The 19,899-nt window shown below is 47.2% G+C and overlaps 1 protein-coding gene across 23 annotated transcripts in view; it reads left to right on the top strand.

The window, feature by feature from the left end:
• TENM2 (teneurin transmembrane protein 2) overlaps nt 1-19,899 on the top strand; it is a 1,162,025-nt gene that overhangs the window by 1,066,186 nt on the left and 75,940 nt on the right. For all 23 annotated transcript variants that reach the window (XM_070569063.1, XM_070569066.1, XM_070569065.1 and 20 more), the window contains one exon: nt 17,005-17,215. In XM_070569063.1, the coding sequence (XP_070425164.1) occupies nt 17,005-17,215 (211 nt within the window). The remainder of the gene's footprint in view (nt 1-17,004; nt 17,216-19,899) is intronic.

The raw sequence follows: 19,899 nt of genomic DNA, 5'->3' as shown, positions 1-19,899 counted from the left end.
TTCCAGTTGTTCTCAGTTCTCAGTTCAATCACCCACTCCCCACAGAGTCCTCTCTTGACCTATGAAGTCCACCTCTGTCTCTTCCCCATCACCCTTTGGTGTTTCCTTCACAGCAGATGTCACACTCCTTAATTATCTCGTCTATATCTTTCTTGTTATGGTGTCTATTTCTTCACACCAGAAGTATAAGTTCTACAAATCTGTCTCTTCATAGTTTTCCAGTTCACGGATGAGGATACAGAGGCTCCAGAAAGTAATATTCCAAAGAGGTCTTTCAGCTAACCACTATCATATACTGATTGCCACTTTAAAACCAACATCCCATTTCTTCTAAAACACTAACAAAATTTGGAAGCTGTTTCTGAGGAAGTTTCAAACAAGTACAGAATTTGTGTCATTGCAAAGAGGCCATAGGAAACATCACCTCAAAGGCAACACTTTCCAATTGAAAACCTTTTCCCAGTAAATTTATTTGACCATGGCATTTATTTAAAAAAATAAAAAGGTGTTTAAAGTTCATGAGTTTACCTAACATGGCACCTTCAGTCTTTTCTATTCAGGTCTTTAGTAGTTTCAATGGTTATTAAGTGTCTCTTAGGGGATTATATTTTTTCCCAGATTAGATGACAAATCAAATATTCATCACAAAATTGTGATTAAAATGCATAATCTCCAAAAAATGTTAATAATTTAAATCACTACGGACTTATTTTAGGGAATTAAAGTATCAAAACACAGATTTAACTGGTGGCAAAGAGATAACATTTATGTCATTATGTTGGCTTCCCGTATGTTTTGCCTTGGCCAGCAAACTGCCTACATTGCAGCAAGTACCCTCCTGGTTTCTGTGACCAGCATTTGAATAAAGGTTCGAGGACCCTGGGGCCATGATTAGTTAGTTCTGTTGCTCCCACAATCCTCCCCTCCATCCAGACCAGTAGTTCCCTACCAGGGGCAGCTTTGTTCTCTAGGGAACATTGGCAAGGTCTGGAGATATGGAGTGAGTCACGACAGGGAGGAGAGGCAGAGGTGCTACTGGCGTCCAGTGGGTAGAGGCCCGGGGTGCTGCTAAATATCCTACGTGCACAGGACAGCCCCCACAGCAAAGGACGACTGAGCCCGAAATGTCAATAATACCAAGGTTGGGAAATTTGGTGCAGACATTAGCATCTCCCAGGAACACATCTGAGGAGTCTGGAAGGTCCCAGAAGAGAATATCGTTTGGAGTGATGTCAAGGTCTGATGCGTTGGGCACTTATAGGAGAGCAGGCATGGGCTAAGACTTTACCCTCATTGCCCAAATAAATCATGGCAATAGCCCACAAAAGCCCTAAGAGCCTCTTACTCTCCTTTCCATAGAAGCAGAGAGCAGAAGCGGCTTACCCAGGTCCCACAGCTAAAATGTAGCCACACCAGGAGTCAGAAGCCAAGTCAGAGCCCTCCTCAGGGGCCCCTCTCGGCACCTGTGTGTTGTGTCTGGGGTCAGAACAGGGCAGACCGTGTGTGCTTAACACACTCACTCCTCAGAAACACAAGTTCGGCAGCACTCTGAAAAATAGCCTTGGCATTAGCTTCCCACCCGCCACCCCCAGTTTTGGATTTAGAATGCCTTTTTGTCACAAAGTGCTTACGCACTGGAATGCCGGGGGTGAGCAGGGGAAAGTGGAGCAGTTGGACTTTAAATAGCTAGGCGCTCTTCGCAGCGCAGCAAGAGCAGCTGCCCAAGGCCTGTGCTCTTTTCTTTGACTTTCTGTCTTCTCAGCCAAGAGCCCTGAGGAACTGGAGAGGGGCCAGAACTATGTGGCCAACTGTGAAACCAAAGAAAACGGCACAGTGTCCCCCAGAGCTCTGTGCCCAGGGCCTGCCTCTCTCCCCCTCACAACCAAGTCCACACCTTTCCGAGGGAATTCCCTTCCTTTTCCTATCCTCAAGCTGTGTCATCATTGATCCGCCCACTGTGTTTCCTGGAACTCTGTGGTCACACACACCGAGTGACGCCACCTCTTTCATTTGTAGGAATCATGAAGTTCAGGAATGTCAGACGCAGAAAGGCTAAAATAGACAGTCCCAGCAGGTACAAGGCCCAGAGAAGGAAAGGAGCGTCTTCAAGGTCATGTAGCAGGGTAGCGCAGATCTGGGCTGGAGGCCTGGTTTCCAGGTTAAATCCAGTACACTTTTCTCTATGCCATGCTGCCCTCAAAGGGACCCTGTCACCCTCCAGAGAACGGGTGCCTGGCATTACTGCTTTGAGCCAAGATCTATCTCAGACCCAGGACCCAGACCAGGATGAGTTGAGGTACCTCGCACCTGAGAGTGCACGCCTTTAATTTCACACCATAGCTACGCCTCACGACCTCTCCCTAGGCCCTGCTCAGACCTCTTGTCATGGAATGGTGATAACAGCAAGCACCTCCCGGCAAACCAGCCACACTCTTGGACAGAACTGCCCCAAAATTATTTATTCATTCAACAAATATATACCGGGCCTCTACTCTGCATGAATGAATGAGACTCAGACTCTGCCCACAAAGAATCCATGGCCTGGTGGTACGTGAAACATCTGTGAAAGCAGCCGCTACAAAGCCAAATACTCAGGGTCCATGAGAGAAGTACGGCCACGGGGCATCGAAGGCTCCAGAGCAGGTGGCGCTTGAATTTTGAAAGCTGCAGATAAGGAAAGAGGGAAGAGCATTGCAGGCAAAAAAAAAGACAAAGGCGCAGAGGCAAGAGACAGCAGTGGGTATCTGGCAACCTCTGAGAAGAGTGAACCGCTACCACTTGTGGAGAGGGGAGGGAGCTGAGGCTGGGGAAGCGGGTCTGGATGGACGGCGACAGGTCTTGTGTGCTGTGCTGGGCAGAGTGCAATTTACGTCAAGTGTGTGCTCTGCCTTCCTCCACTTAGCATCTTGGTCTCCAAAATTGCAACCACACCTCTTCCCTCAGACAGAAGGCTGATATATCTGCTTGAGTTACTCCTCAACACACATGCTCACAGCAGGGAAGAAAGAGTGGCCTTTCTCGATGTTTCTTCCATTGCACGTGGGGGTTCTTTCACCATGGGGAGAGGAGGCAGCCTGGTGGCCGGTAAAGAGGCTTTGGGGTCAGTGAGCTCTGGGTTCATGTCCTGGCTCCTCCGCTGATTCACGGTATGAGTGTAAGCGAGTCACTCTCTCTGAGTCTCAGTTTTGTCCTCTGTAAAGTGGGACTAATGATAGCTCCTACCTCATAGGATGTTGTGAGGCTTAGATGGGTTAACACACACAAAGCGTTTATTTAGCACAATGATTCTCATAGGTCGGTGGCCATGAGAGTCACCTGGAAGGCGTAATGCACAGTTTGCTGGGCCCCACTCGCCAAGTTTCTGATTCAGTGGGTCTGGTGTGGAGCTCGAGCATGAGCCTTTCTAACAAGTGCCCAGATGACACTGATGCTTTGAGAACCGCTGACTTGGCACAATACATGCCATTTTGAGGAGAGCTCAGTGCTGGCACAGAGTGATTCCTCCAAGTGTGGCAGCCCTGCACCTCCTGCTGGGAACAGACAGGCCAAGAAGCTCTGCGTCCCAAGGCAGTGGCAATTTGATTGGCATATGGACCATGGGGACATCCCTGGACTCGCTAAAGTCCCCATCACAGAGGGGTGGCTGTGGAGCGGGGCTCAGGGCTCCAACTTCCCAGGATCCATCCTCCTCTTTCAAGAGCTTCGGAATAAAGGGCAGATGTGGAAGAGCATGCTGGGAGAGGGTGGGCGGCAGCTGGCCCTGGTCTCTTACCCATGGTGACGTCCCCTGCTTCTCCTATTGCCCCTCAGGACAGTGCTCGCCTCAGGCCAGCAGGGGATGCTTGCCCTTTACTGCTGGGGTCCTCTGGCTTTGGGGTCAGGCAGACTTGTGTAAGTTCTGGCTCCAGCTCTTACCAGCTGTGCTTCCTTGAATGAAGAACCTGACCTGTCCGAGCCTCTGTTCCCTCGTCTGTCACCCGAGAACAGCGACCCCAACTTCACAGGCCTGTTGTCAGGTTTGACTAGCGAGTTCATAGGAGGTGCCTTAATGCCACTTTATCTAAAGGACAGCTCTAAGTATTAGTATCTCCCTGTGTAACGTGACTTCAGAGACTCTGAAAACACACACTGCCCCAATCACAGCTCATCATGTCAAGTAGTGCGTAATATTTCAAAATCAGAAATCCATCTTTGGGTCCCTGTTCCAATATTTCCCCCTCAATCCCACACCCACCAGCTCTGGAACGAGTGATATTTTTCCTCAAAGATCACAAACCAGTAGCCCCCAAGCTGGGTGGCTCATTGACATGTTCAGTCTGGCCGCAGACGGTTACAAAAATCTCCGAATTAGTTGCTAACGTTTAGCAACAGAGGATTCCATTTAACCAACAGAGAAACAGGAGCTAGAGGGCGGCTTGCCCAAAGTCAGGCAGCAAAGGGCTGGGATTGAAGCTCAGTTCTCCTAGTTCAAATGTCTTGTTCGTTCTTCCCCAGACCCTTTTTCTGAAGGTCGCTGTATATCAGGTTTGCCAGAGAGCCCAAAGCTGCTGGAATCTGAGGTCAGGAAAGGAAAGGGGAATCCGTGGAGAGCACAGATGCAGAAATGGGACGCCACAGTCACCAGAGCAAGCTTCTCCTACTCGTGTTTCTGCCATGCTCACTCAAAAAGCACATGGCTCAGGGACAGCAGATCCTGGGAGAAAATTCCAGCCCGCTGGGGCCCATCACCCAAAGTCTTGGCCCTTTGACGTGCAATTCCAGCGCCATTACTTCCCAGCTATCACGTGGTCTGCTGGGGTGGCCAGCCAATTATCACGTGGTCTCCTGGGGTGGTCATTCCCTGCGTCTCTCCCATGCCACCTTTATCGGCACATGTTTCCACACAGATTGATGAATGCATTCTTGTTTGGCCCCTCCATTCTCTAAGCCAAATCACTAAGGCCATGGTTTCTTAATACCCTTCCACCTCCACCCAGATCATGCCACCAATTTTGCTGGGCTAAACTATCGGTCCTCCAGCTTCCAGTCTGTTCCACACAGAGCAGTCAGAAGAATCCTATCGTGCCCCTGCTCAGACCTTCCCAGGGCCTCTCATCTTCCATAGATTGGTATCCATGTGGCAACAATGGCTCCCATTGCTCTGCATAAGCAGTTCGCTTCCATTCTGACCTCATTTCTTTCCTGTCTTCTTCTTCCTCATTCAGCCCCACACCTGCCATCTTGCTGTTCCCACAACTCACAAGATACATTCCCACGCTGGGCTTTTGTACCTGCTGTTCCCCCTTCCCAGAATGCTCTTCCTCTAGATGTTTCCATGACTCGTTTCCTCATTTCATTTAGGTTTCTGCCCAAATATCACTTCTTCAGAGACACCGTCCCTGGCTCCCTGTCTAAAGTAGCAAATCCCCTCCTCCATCTTCTCCATTGTTTTGCCTTTTCTGCTTTACTTTTCTTCCAAACGTTATACTCTCTCAAAGCCTATTATACATTTATTTGTTAATTGTTTCCCTTTTTAGAATCTAGGTCCATATCTGCAGTGTCCCTCCCTGTCTTGGTCAATTCATTATTAAATGAATCGAATGAACGAAAACTTAAATGAGTATTATCTAGAATAGGAAGCAGTTGTCTTTTACTCAATAGATTATTTTAGGATGAATAAATTTTATTTTAGGATTAAAAAAAAAATACTCACATACAGAGATTGACTCCCAAGTCACTATATACCATAGACACCGTTTTATTAATGCAAAGAAAATCCCAATGTAAGATATTTCTTTTCAGTAAGACGTGAAAGCGTGGTTATGCTGCTCTTCATCTCTGTTGTCAACTTGGCTCATCCCGTATATCAGCTTCCTGTGGGCTGATGGCAGTAGGTGTGCGAGCTCTGTAATCCTCCTCTAAGACAAGAGGAAAGGCAGGAGCCGCTGAGATTGCTGTTTAGTGAACCCTGACATCCCAAACTACTGCTTGCTTGGCGAGGCATGGAGTAGTGAGGAGGATCAGCAAGTCTCAGGCTGGGCCAGCCCTGCACGAATCCAGCTCCACCGCTCACCAGCAGCTGCCCAACCTTGTCAAGCAACGCAACCTCCCTAGGACTGGGTTTCTCCATCTGTAAAGCCGAGGTAGACACATAGTTACTATATACTGGATACTGTAGCATAAGGCTCATTTAATCTTTTCACAACAGCCCTATTAAGCTTGTATGATTACCATTTCCATTTTACCGACAAAGAAACTAAAGCTCAGAGAAGTGAAGTAACTAGCCCAAGGTCACACAGCCAACATGTTGCAGACCTCCAGATTCTGTGATCATAATTGGAGTACAAGGCTGGTTCCAGTACCTATGCCATAGAGCAGATGTGAAGATTAAATGAGAACACCTCCAGATGGTGCTAAGCACAGTGCCTGGAGCATGGCAATGACTGTGTTCAGGAATTAGCACTTCTGATTTCCCTAATCCAGCAGGGAGTTTGTATGCTAGCTGAGTCTGGTCCCTTCTCCTGCTGGCAGTCTGGGTATTGCTTTAGGCCGCAGGAGAACAGGCATCCTGCCCTCTGCTAATTTTCTCAGCTCTGGGGCAAGTCCTCCCACCTACCCCCAAGAGACAGGGTCTCTCTTCAGGTGGAAAGTAACTGTTCCGGCTTGTTGCTCCTAGGTGTCAGTGGTGACAGCCCCTTTTCTTTCTGAGGGACCCAGCAGGTCACTGTCTGGCACCCCACCAGGCCACCACCCCCTGCCAGGCCTGGAGTCCCCTGGCCGTCAGCTGGCTTCTGTCTGACCTGTCAGTGGGCTCTTTGAAATGGAGTTTGATGAGGGAGCTGGGGGCAGAGCAGACCAGGCTGCGAGAGGCCAGAAACAGCGGGCAGAGGGCGAGCATGGGGGAGAGCAGCGGCTGAGATCAGAGGCCTCTGCTCTCTGTTGCTACTGGTTTCTGTAACAGGAAATGGGGGAGACAGCAGCAGCCAGGATAGAAATCCCCTAGGTACAAAAAACATGGCCCTGGGCTAACAAGGGTGAGACTACGCCCGAGAGGCCTGTCCGGGACTGTCCAAGGTGGGAGAATTCTGACCGAAGGAGATCATCCTTCCTAGCGGCTCTGTCTGGGTTGAGGAGAGGCAGCAGAGGGAGGGAGATGGTGAGAGAGAGACTGAGAGAAAGAACAACTAGAGAAGGAAGATGTTTTCTGAAGCCTCAGCATTTCCTCTGCCCAGTCCTACAACATCCACAAGGTACCTTTATGTGGCTGTGATTACTCGCAGCCTCCCGTGAAGAATTGAGGGTAGAAGCCAGGAATGTCAGCTTTGGAGGTGGACAGCCTGGGGGTGAATCACTCCTCCATCATTTACTAGCTGTGTGATTGTGGGCAAGGGCCTTAACCTCTGTGAGCCTCAATTTCCTCATCTGAAAAATGGAGATCATAGAAGCCCCCTCAAAGAGTTTTTGTGAGTGTCATTGGATGATGGCTGGATAAGAATGGAAGGTTCAGGCTGCAAAAGCCCAGAGGAACTTCAGGGGCTGGCAGAGGGACAGCCCTGTGGTGATCCACCCTAGTCAGAAGTGTAAGCTGGGTGAGGTTAGGCGCTGAGACAGAAGGCTGATTAAAGCATTCCGCATGCCAGTTTCCCAAAAAATAAATCACCCTCCAATATGTATTTAAATTGTCCCTCTTCTGTTTGCCTTAGTCCTGGCTTAGATGACAGAGCTTGGTGCAGGCACTAACACGTCCTGTTGGCGGGCACAATGGGCTCCTGCGTGTTGAACACTCAGTGTTTAACGGTAACAGACCTGACATGGCAGCTTCATGTAGGATTGGCTTCGAGTGCAGCAAACTGGGTTCAAAACCCAGCCCCACTATGTAGAAGCTGCATGGTCTTAGGTGAGTTTTTTAATCTCTAAGTCTCCAATTCCTCATCTATAGACAACGGTGCTAAGGATGCCTTGAATTCTGGTGGTGACCTTATAAAGGGACACATATAAATCACTTAGTCCAGTGCCTGGCACCTGGTGAGTGTTTCATAAGTGTCAACCATTAGTTCTTATTAGACTCGATTGCTATTAATGCTTCATCATCCTAGTGACCCCCAGGATGCCGTCACCTAGCATGGGGTTCCTATGTTGAAATGCATAGGCTTTGGGAGGCACTGGGAGCCCAGGGACAGGGACTCTGAGCTGACGTGCTAGTAGTGATGATGTGGTTTGTGTTGGGCCTGATCACCCGAAAGCCTGCATTTTATGAGGTCGGTCAAGCATGGGGCTGCCACTTGTGACTATTGAGTAGATGAAGGTTTGGCTGGTCCTTCCTGTGCTTCCCAACCTGCTTTGCACTAGATTATTGCAGGGAGATGCTCTGAGCCAAAAGGGGTCCATGGTCAGGAAATGCTGCATGCTCCATTGCAACATTAAAGATTCATAATGCACATTCACACATCAAAGGCTCGGAAAAGTCCTGCTTTAGTGAGCAAAAGAATCATCTAGGAATCATCTTTAAAACGCAGTTTCCCAGTCCCCACTCTCAGGAATTCAGCAGGTCTGGGTGACAGCAGGAATCAGCATTTTAACATCCCTGAGGTGATTCCAGGCCAGGCAGTCAGGGAGCACACCTTGACCACAGCGGTTTCATGCCTGACTTCTGGAAGTATGGTGCTCGGAACAGCAGGGTCCCCATCATCCGGGAGCTTGTAAGAAATGCAGGACCACGCTAGGACCACGGAATTAGAATCTACATTTGAACAAGGTCCCTGGGTGATTCCAATGCTGGTTAGCATTTGAGAAGCATTGATTTAAAAGGTTTGTGTTGATAGTGTTTGTTTTATTTTTTGTTCATTCGTTTGGTTTTTGGTGAAGAACCATTCGAAAAAAAAAAACCGGACACACACTGCAAGCTCGTTGTCATAAAATTTCTACCATCCTTCACCCCCACCCCCACCTCCAGCCACATGGGCTCGACTAGATGTCCCAGTAGCTTCAAGAAAAAGCTAGAGTCATGTTAAAGAGGGGTGTTTCCTGGATTATATCCCGGCCCTCAATAACATGCCTGGGGTTTCCTAAGCAGCCTTTGCCTTCTTTTCCACATCCATCCTGAAGAGTAGGAAAGCCAGCAAAGCAGCTCTCCGTGGGCTCCACTCTGCCAGATCTCTATGGGACATGACTGATCTTCCATTGCTAAGTTGTGAGAAAAGCCGAAGGTGCACTGGGGCAAGGATCTTCGGCCTTGGAACTCAGAGACTGACAAAAAGAGTTGGCAAGAAGCAAGAGGAAAACTTCCAACAGGGCTTCCAGAAGGAGTGCAAATACAGTTTTACTTCTTGCAATATTTAAGAATGGTGGTTGCTCCTGGGGCGGTGGGGGGGAGGGGGTAGGGGGTGAGGAGGGCGCCTGCAGAGCGATGGTCCATCAGGCAGCCAGGGTATTAATGGCAGGTGAAACCTTCCAAATGAGCACCCTGTCAGCCAATCTATTGCTTTAAAAGGTTGGCAATGCAGGAGACCCACCAGAGGCAATGAAGAACTAATCTCATATTGCCAGGTTAAATCAAGTCAGCCGTGCCGGTTCCTTTCACTTCTTGGTTACATCAAGCCAGAATGCTTTCAATTATCCCTCACTTCCAACTTGTCAGCAGGCACTGGGTAAAATGCAAATGGAATAATGCCCTGCCCTGGTGGAGAGCAGGAAATATCATTAAGAGTAGCCTCCACTTATTGAGGTCTTCCTCTGTATTAAGAGCAGTACCTTCATCATCTCACTTCATATGCATCATCTTATAGCATCTCCATGCTCTTTGGTGAAGCGGGTGCTATGAAGTCCATTCTACAGCTCAGAAAACTGAGTCACAGGAGGTCAGTCACTTGCCAAAGTTATATAGCTAATGAACAATAGAACAGATTTTAAAACCAGACCATTCTGACTCTAAAGCCTGTATTCTTTTGCTATTTGTCTAATTGGGCCAAGATCCCAATGCCATGCTGCGATTGGGTCCCTGAGCTTTGAAGTGCCTTCCTTGAAATTTTCTAAGTCTTCTTCTAGTGTTGGGAACTGGCCAGGGTCAGCAGTTCTGTCTGGGAGGAGCATCCTAGCCCGGGCTAGGACACATGGGAGTCCTGGTCACTGCTTCTCCTCTTCAGGGCGCTCTCTGACTCTCGACCATCCCCCACCCCCACTCCTGTGCATGTTGAGTCAACTGAATGCTGAGATGTTTGGGGATTTGCATCTATGAAATGGGGGTCCAATGCCCAATCCCAATTCCAGAGGGCAGATTGACAAGTAGATTGCTCCCGCTGGCTGGAGGGATATTTCTGTTGCGAGATCATATGAGATCAGGCTGCCAGAATGGTGCTGAGATGCTGATTTGGGGTGACTCAAACTGTTTATATAGACAGGGGCCCACACACACGCATCAGGCATGGTCCTACAAGAGCTCACCTTAAAACAAACTAACTCCCAAGGCAAAACAGATCCTATGGTTGCCATCTTTCTTGTTACTCAAGAATTCCTTTATGCCTCTGGCTGAAATTCAGGAGCCTTTGGCCTTTGCCAGCCCATAGAGTGAAGAGCACTCTCCGCTCCCCACTCCAGCTTTATTTCCATCGCAAAGAGAAAGGTTTCTTCCCTCTTGCCCAAACCTTTTGCCTCCTCTCTTTTCTCCACTGCTTCATTAATTTTCCACCTCCTCATCATTCACTGATCTCAGAAACAGCCCTGGGATGCGTTGGCTTCACCACCTGGGTTCTCTGTATTTTTCTTGGGGGAAATGAGAACTTGGCAAGCACCTCCCTCTGTGTGCTAAACAAACCTGTAGGATGCCAAGAAAACTCAAAAAGGAGGAAAGAACTAGAAGTGATTCACAGGCACTTAGTAGGTTACTAAGTGCTCTCAACTGTTCTAAGCACCTTCCATGATTATCTTAGTTAATCCTTCCACTGCTCCTGTGAGGTATCACCATCATCATGCCCACTTCGTAAATGAGGACCGCAGAGCACAGAGAGGTTAATATCTTGCTTGAAGTCAGTCTGTTAGCAAGTCCATGAGATACATAATCTTAAATGTACACCTTGATGAATGTTTATATATACATTCGCCTGTGTAGCCGGGTGAATAAGATGAAGATCTAGAACATTGGCAGCACCCAGAAAGTTCCCCCGTGTTCTTTCCCAGACAGAACCTCTCCATAAAAGTAACCACAACTTCGGGGCTGGCCCCGTGGCCGAGTGGTTGGGTTCGCGCGCTCCGCTGCAGGCGGCCCGGTGTTTCGTTGGTTCGGGTCCTGCGCGCGGACATGGCACTGCTCATCGGACCACGCTGGGGCGGCGTCCCGCGTGCCACAGCTGGAAGGACCCACAACGAAATATACAACTATGTACCGGGGGGCTTTGGGGAGAAAAAGGAGAAAAATAAAATCTTTAAAAAAAAAAAAAAAAGTAACCACAACTTCTAACTTTCTACCATAATTGACTAGCTTTGCCTGTCTTTGAAGATCCTATAAATGAAACAGTATGTACTCTTCAAAGCCCACATTTCAATCCGTCCACTCTGTGGCCCCCTGGCCCCGTGAGTGGGCAAGGTAGTTTGGTGGTTGGTGGTGCCTCCCCTCAAACCATGATCTGGAAAGAGGGGCTCATTTTTAAAATCTGAGCTGCTAACCAGTTCCCACCCAGGTGCTGTGTGCAGACATTAGCAGAGCCATCCGTGGCACCTGAAGTGAATTGTTGGCGTTGATTTGTGGCACCTTGTCACAAAACGAAACCGAGAAAAGTAAATGTAGATGTTTCTCTGAAGCCTCTAATACCCAAGAAAGCTGGAGAGTTCACGCAGATTGTAGACGGAGTCACTTGCACACCAAGCTACAGGGAACAAAAGGCACCAGAAATTGAACAAAACACTTCCATCCAGATTCTCCATAAGCTGCCCCGTTTACGAAGATCAAAGAGGAAAACAAATGAAATAAACATCCTCTCTCCCAGGGCCCTTCCTTCCCTGGAAGAGGGACGCAAGGACTCAGGCTGCCTTCCCCAGACAGCAAAGATGTTTCAGCCAACTCTGAAATATCCAGATGTTTACTGGGGCTTCTCTGCAGCCTCTCCATTATGGATGTCCTCCTCCCCGCTGAGTGTAGCTTTACTAGTAAGTGTTCAATTAAGGCTTTGAGGTTAAATCTCTTGACTATTTAGGGTGCTTTTTATAAAGTCTAGCAGAGCAAACTAGGCAGGGGCTGGAAACAGCTGACACCAACCTGTAGCCAGCCCAGAAGGTAAGTGCCACCACGTGACAAAGATAAACAGCTGAATGGGGTTTGAATCTCTCTGGTAAACAGCATGGTCCTCAGCAGCTACACTGCAGGGGATGAATTCCCAGGTGTCTTGTTTCTCATGTTGATTCCTTTTCAGATGCTCATTTCAACCAGACAAATTCTTGCCCGGCTGTAAGAGTAGACAGGCTTCAGAAGTGATTAAAGCTCACGGCTGCCCACACTTTCCCCGGGTGATGGGTGTCCCCTGACTCCCTTTGCCATAAAATGTCTCCTCCTTCTGATAATGAAGAAGACAAAGGGTGATGATCTCATTGGTTGCCTTTTCCTACTTTTTATCCGAAGCTTCTCCTTGGCCGCTTGGATAACTGACTCAGCTCTCTGAGCTTCAGTTTCCAACTCTACTGCCACCCTTCCAAGGGGTGATATGGTGATAATGGGATAATACAGAGTTTACTGTGTACTTGCTGCACCAGGCACCATTCCAAGTACTGCACATGTAATACCTGCTTCCGTCCTCCCAACAGCACTTTCTAACATCCCCATCATCATCTTCATTTTGCACATGAGGAAACTGAGGCACAGAGCGGTTAATTGGACAAGGTCAGCAGATCGGTAGTAGCTGATCTGAGATTCAAACCCAGACACCCTGATCCAGGGCCTGCAGCTTAAGCGTTACGTTATTCTGCCATGTAGGGTTGCCATGAGCATCTAAATGAAGAATATATGTAAATCTCATTCAATCTATATCATTTATCATTACTGTCAATTATTATGAACTGAACACTTTGGAAACACAGCATTCTTGCCAAGATTCAACCTACCCATAGGACATACCAGGGAATGACTCTAGTAAGGGGATATTGATTTCATTTATTTTCACGTCCACTTTTTATAAACTGAAAAAGTTGAAAACTTCAAAGAATTTGTGATTGTAGTAATACCTACAGTTCATTGAACACACTATATGCTGGATTGATATTATATATATCAATTCATTTATTCCCTATCACATAATCCTATGATAGATGCACTATTATAACTCAGTTTTAAAGGCAAAGAAATTGAGGTTCAGCAAGGGCGATTATCTTTCTAAGCTCACACAGCCAGGAACTAGAGAAGATGGTCTTCAAACCCAAGTCCATCTGATTCCACAGGCCAGGCTCTAACCTCTGATGCTGTGTAGACTTTTTGGCTTTTTAGCCTGGGAATTCTAATCCAAAGGATTCAATTTAGCGTTAACCTGATTTCTGCTTCACGTTGCCAGAACTGGCAGATTCCCTCTGATTTTCTTTATCAAAAGCAATAAAAAGAATGCCTCACATATTGTTCCCAGAAAGTTTCTCCACATCCATATTTCTCTGAAATGGTCATTACAATTAGCGAACGATGTATGCATGTGGAATACAGCCAGAGCTGTGACTCAGCATGCCTTCTGATAGCAAGCACCTTCTGAAAGCATAACCATGAATAATTCTCCGTGGCCACATCTCACGGAGTGAAGTCAACAAGGGCGTATTAAGCAGATGCCCGACACCACCGTGGGCCAATCGGGAAGGCCTGGGTCACTTTCCCATTATCGCTGAGTCAGAATTGAGCCCTTTTCAAGAACTCTGCAAACCTCTCTCACCACCCTCACCAGGAAAAAGCCAACCAGACAAACAGATAAGTGGGGAGATAAATAAATAAAGAAATCATGCAATGTCATAGGAAGGCCGTGCCGTTCTCGCGCCCCTACTGGATGAAGATGCCGGCAGCCTCTCAGGTCCTGAACCGGCGATTCAGAACAGTTTGATTGCCTGCTTGATTGTTTGCGAGATAAACGCAAGATTGTCAGTGACAGGGTAATTTACTGAAGATTGCCATGTCAGACTCCATGCGAGGGGCTTGCTGGCATAAAGATGCGATTCTCATGACTGACAGGCCACTGGGAGACGGGAATGCCAATTTAAAGTTCATGGTGTCGTCTGAAAGCGTTCAGCGGCAGCAGCCCACGAGCAAACGACACGATGAGGTCATTGCAGGCGTAACAAATGCTCTCACTTAATAATGCAGAGAACCCCAGATGCGCAATCTCTGGAGCAGGTGAATGTAAATGTGGAGGAGGAAATCATTTCTATCTCTTTTTTTTTAGTATCTGCCATCTGCTATAGCTGACGTGTTTATAGGACAGCTCCTGCCAGACAGGCCCTTGAATTAAAAGCCTGCGATCAACAAAACAGTGGGGAAATTTGAGGTCCACCTTTGTGAAGCAGTTGCAATCCCAGAAGGAGTGGCAGACTAGAGGGTGCTGGGGGAGGAAAATGTTCAACACTTAATAGGAAATCTGTCTTAAGCTGTTATTGGAGCCCGATGAGGTCCTCAAGCTGGTTAGATGGAGTGGGTGGTAAATGGGTTGGGGGTGGGAGGGGGCACATTCCCAGCTTCAGGAGGGAAAGGCCACTGGAGATGGATGGAACTCCTAATGGGAAGAGGCCAGTGGCCTTAAAGAAATCTGCAGTGCTAATAACAGTGGGTTTCTTCTCACCTGAGAAGTTTCTGCAGCTGTGGAAGGAAGCAGCGCCAGCATATCTCTGCGGGATATTTTTAAATTCAAAGCAGGCATTCTCTCGTAGCTTCCTTCTGATTAGTGAAGGCAGTCCGTGGAAGGGGATGTTAAAGGCACAGGACTAGGCGTTTTTTTCTTTTCTTTTCCTTATTCTGCCAAGGACCCTGGGATCCACTGGACAATCTGAAGGTGGATCCGGGACGGTGCCTCAGCATCGTCCTGCTGCCGAGATGTGATTCTCCAGTGCTGTGTCTTGGGTCCGAGGTTTGCCGGGCTCTGGGGAGTACCTGATGCAGGCAGCACGTCGCGCTGAGGTGTTCGGGACCTCAGACTCGCCCGCAGTGAAGTCCTTTGAAAGTCTCTGAATTTAAAGTGCGCGCTGCGTGCCTGCTCACCCTCCTTTATCTGCATCTCGAGGAAATTTTGTAAATCTAAGTGTGTTACGAGGCACATGAGTAACACTTGCCCATGTAGAAAATGAGAGGCTCGTTTCAGTAATTTAAAGTCAAGCAAAACAGGCACCCTCCTAATCTGTTTGTTTGCTAAAAAGAAAGTAATGCATTAAAATAATTGTACATTAATTGCTAAATTACAGTGGAACTTTGGTGAAATTACATATTTCAATTTCATTAGCAGAACTAAATGAAAAGGGTAATGCCAAAAAATTACATTGTAGTAAATTTAAAGCACACAGCCAGGCCTCTGATTCAGCATTCCAGTACAAGTGTTTGTCAAGTCACAGCCCGGGGTTTGAGTACGTGTTTCTATGATGTTAATTATGGCCCCAAAATGCCTTGCTATCAAATCCACAAGAGGCAAGCAAGTTATTCTCCAAGTTTCTCCACTGTGTGTTCCATCAATTCCCAGCAGAGTGAGTAAGGGTTGACCAACTAATCCATTCTAAGAGGAAATTCCAAGGAGCAAACACTTCCCTAAACATTCCCATCCTCAGCCCTGACAGACACGTGAGGCATGGAACACAGTTGTGTATTCATTCAACAAACATTTGTTGAGTGCCCTATTCCATGGTAGGCACTAAGAAAAGCATGAATATAGAAATGAATAAGACACTGTTCTTCTCTTCAAAGTACTTATTTTCTAGGCAAGAAGGCAAGCATACAGAGTTAATTAATTCTAGTACAAGGAAGTTGGCATTCACAATGGTTTTTAAAATTTCCTGTGCATTGGAATTGCCTGAGAATCCACGACCTGCTCTGGAGGCTCTCCCTGGGTAGGTCTGGGGTAGGCCCTTGATTCTCCCCACAGGATTTTGATGCAGAACCATTCTCTGAGAACCTCTGATTCGGAGACAGACAGAACAGGAATACTTAACCTAGCCAGGAGCATCATCAAGAAGGCTTCCTGGAGAAGGAGGCCATACCTAGTCTGAGTCTAAAAGGATGAGTCATGTATGTCTCCCCCATCAGCTCCTTAAGGACAGACACCATCATTCTTTGTTCCCCATTTTATTTCCAGAATGTGGATGGCACTCAGATACTTGTCGAAAGGTAGCTGAATGAATAGGAGTCAGCCCAGGATGGGATGGAGGGGCGGGAACCTGGGCAAGTTGATCAGGACATTTGACATCCTGCGGGCACGTGGGAAGGTAACACCAGAAGCAATTGAATGCACTGATGGCTTAATTTCTGCGTGCTCAAGCCAAAGTCATTTCTCCACATTTCCTGGAAAATGTAAAACTCACCACACCTCATTCTCCAACTGGTCAGCAGTACCCTCCCTGGCTCCGAGGGAGCGAGGAGAGAATGCTTTTCTCCTTTAAAGCGAGATGTAAGGAATCCCGTGCATTGTGTTTACTGGTGCACACATTAGCACAGGCCCCCGAGAACTGCTATAGGTAATTTTTTGTGCTGTGTTGTTTAAAAGCAAAGTGTTTGTTTTTATTTCCGACCACTCAAGTAATACTTACTCACAATAGAAAAAGTAGTAACTCCAGAAAAGTATAACAAAGGAAAGGAAGAGAAACACACTAATCTACTACCTGGGGATTATCATTTGTCAACATTTTCAATTATTTCCTTTCAGTCTTTTATTTTCTATGCGTATATATATTGGAATTATACTAAGCTTGTTGTGTGAAACCTGCCAATTCAGGCCCTTGAGGAGGGTTGATGCTGCTCATGACAAAGGTGTTAGCATCTCTAAGCAGCTTTGTGCCATGAAATCCGCTGACCTGGCTCTGCCTCTGCCCTTCCAGATGGCCTGGTGGATTGCCTGGACCCTGACTGCTGCCTGCAGTCAGCCTGTCAGAACAGCCTGCTCTGCCGGGGGTCCCGGGACCCCCTGGACATCATTCAGCAGGGCCAGACAGACTCGCCCGCAGTGAAGTCCTTCTACGACCGCATCAAGCTCTTGGCAGGCAAAGACAGCACCCACATCATTCCTGGAGACAACCCCTTCAACAGCAGGTGGGTGCCCTCTGTCCATGCAAACTACTGAGGTCACTGCTTCCCTTCCTATCGGAGCAGGAGGAAGCGCTCCTGGTTTTTCTGTCATCCCTGTTGGCCTGGAAACTACCCCATGGTGGCAGCTCCCTGCTCTGGTTCACCAAGGCCCTTTCCTTTCTGTGGATCCAGCTCGAGAGGCAGAATCCCGGTCTTCATGCGGGATTTGTCCACATTCATCCCAGAACCTGCTGGAGACACCTGTTGATTGCCTCATTTTTAGATCATTTTTATGATCTATTATTTTATGACATTACTGTTATTATTTTAAATCTTGCTTTATAATACCTCTGATAGTGGTTTTTGTTTCATCATCACTGAAATATTTCATTCAATAGAGTATATTTGAAAGTGATTATTAACTTGATAACATAACTTATCATTTGTGGCATTTTAGAGTCAAGGTGATGCCAGTTGCTAGAATTTATTGAACACTTATGATGAGCTGGGGACTTTATGTAGATTATCTCCAATCCTCACAGCAACCCCATCAATTGCATCTGCTAATTGCCTGCTTTGTGCAAGGCATTGTGCCAGTGCATGTCACCTCTCATTCCAAAACGGTGAGAGTTTCTCTCGAATGTCCTTTTGCTCTCAGTTGCTGATCTGAGGCTTGTGAATATTCTAGAGGCAAATTCTAGATTTATTTTGTAGTCAGCTCGGCCCCTCCATTCTGCCCAGAACAAGTTAGAACTGTCCCCCTGGAGAAGAGAGCAAGGGGAAGAGTTGCCTTTGAGACACCCCCAGGCCCTCTCTCTTCCAGGCACAGTTTCAGATTCTGAGGGTGAGGGGAAGGATAGGAGAGGCAGGGGGTCTTCTCGTGAGCTGCCTGCATATCAGCAATCTCACTCTTGGTCAGTCTGGGTCCAGGTGTGGATGGTGTCTGCAGATGTGAGGATGGCAGGCATCATCTTCTTGGGGGTGCTCCCACCCTATCTCTGTGCTCCTTCCCAGGGAAAAATAAGAACCACTGGTTGGGTCCTTTTCAAGAAAACTCTAGGAACTAGGAATTTGAGCAGATGGTCCTGGTGCCCTTTTCCCTCCCACAGCCCTCACCACGCCATCTTTCTCTTAGTCCTCTTTATCCTCACTTAGTTCTGGGCAGGCCCAGAAGCAACTCAAGAAGTGTGCTGCGTCAGCAGGCTTCCATCCAGCAAAGGAAATACCAGATTTCACTTCTTACAGGAGCCCCTGACTTTATAAGTGATTCTTTTGGTGCCACCTCATTAGACTTTGGGGAGGAGACATCATCAGGTCACAACTCACTCTACTCCCCCCGGGGAGAGCCTAGCAAAGGCGGGATGGGGAGGCGGTGGGTAATGGTACAGCCAGTTGATTCTACAGCCCCTTAGAACTCTCTGGGAAGTTGTGCAGCCCCAATTCATGGCAGCTCTTGAATACGAGGTTCTTAACAAGGTTACCTTGGGCCAGCAGCTTTAGCCTTTCTCTGCTTTCATTTTACTAAAAATAAAATAGAAAAGAAAAAAAGCCTCTCAACCGTCTTCTTCTATTTTAGCCCTGACACTCCCTAGCTGCGTCACATTAGGCAAGCTATTGAACTTGGTAAAATGGGTAAAAATTTTACATTTAAAAGTTTAAAATTGGTAAAATTAGAATACCATGTGTAGAATATACTACACACAGTAATATTATTATTTTAATACAAGAACCCTGCCAAAAAATAATAGAAACCACATATCTCTGACCAGAAAACTACTTCCTCTGCTTGTTAAATCCTAGTTCTGAGACACAGATTCTGTAGGTATGTTCCCTTTTAATTATAAACATAATTCTTATTGCCAGTGTCGACGCAAGTAATAATCGTTCTATAGTAGAGAGCTTTATTCGAGCCAAGCTGAGGACTACAGCCCGGGAGTGCAAGGGGCTCTGAAGAATAAGTTGTTCTCAGCACAGTTATGTACCATCTCAGAACAAAGAGCACACATCAAGCATGACAGGGGTACATTCTTTCAAGATTTCAAGGAGATATTTTGTTATGGCTTGGGGTGTACACAGTGGGTCAACGTGACCCTGCTCTGGGAAGGGAAACATCTTTCAAAGGAGTACTGTTTTTGGCATCACAGGGAGGGAGGCATTCATCCTTCTCTTCAAAGAATGCATTCTTTGCTTTAGGGGTAGTGAGGTAACGCAGAGCTACAATGTATGCTTGTCAGGCAGGAAGTCAGACTGCTCTGGTTAAAACAAAATTCAGGCCAAATCAGGTTTAAACCAGGATAGCTTCTTCATACACCTAAGTATTTTAAATTTTTCTTACATCACCAGAGACTCGTGACTGACTGGCCCTCGCGCTAGACCGTACGCATTTTGCTGTGGTTTGCATAGTTTGCTTAACCTGTAAATGCATCTTTCAAAAGCCTGTGCTCTGTATTAATCGGCTTCCTATTAACATTTCATTATTTCTACCCTAAATCCAGTAATTTCCTGATATTCTCCTTTTCATACTCTTTCTTCATCTGTCCCTTAAAATTCAGTCTTATCCTCCTCACCAACAGTTCCCATTTCCAGAAGGTGCCTTGTGCTAGAGCCAAGATGTGGGAAGGCAGGCAGGGACTCCAGAATATGTGGTGGACTCGCCCAGCTCCAGAGATCTGGGCAAAAGAAAGAACCTTGCTTTCGAGAAAGCTTCT

Source organism: Equus przewalskii, chromosome 13 (assembly GCF_037783145.1).
Source record: "Equus przewalskii isolate Varuska chromosome 13, EquPr2, whole genome shotgun sequence".
NCBI lineage: Eukaryota > Metazoa > Chordata > Mammalia > Perissodactyla > Equidae > Equus > Equus przewalskii.
Note: the sequence above shows the minus strand (reverse complement) of the source record. Positions and strands in the feature narration are given on the sequence as shown.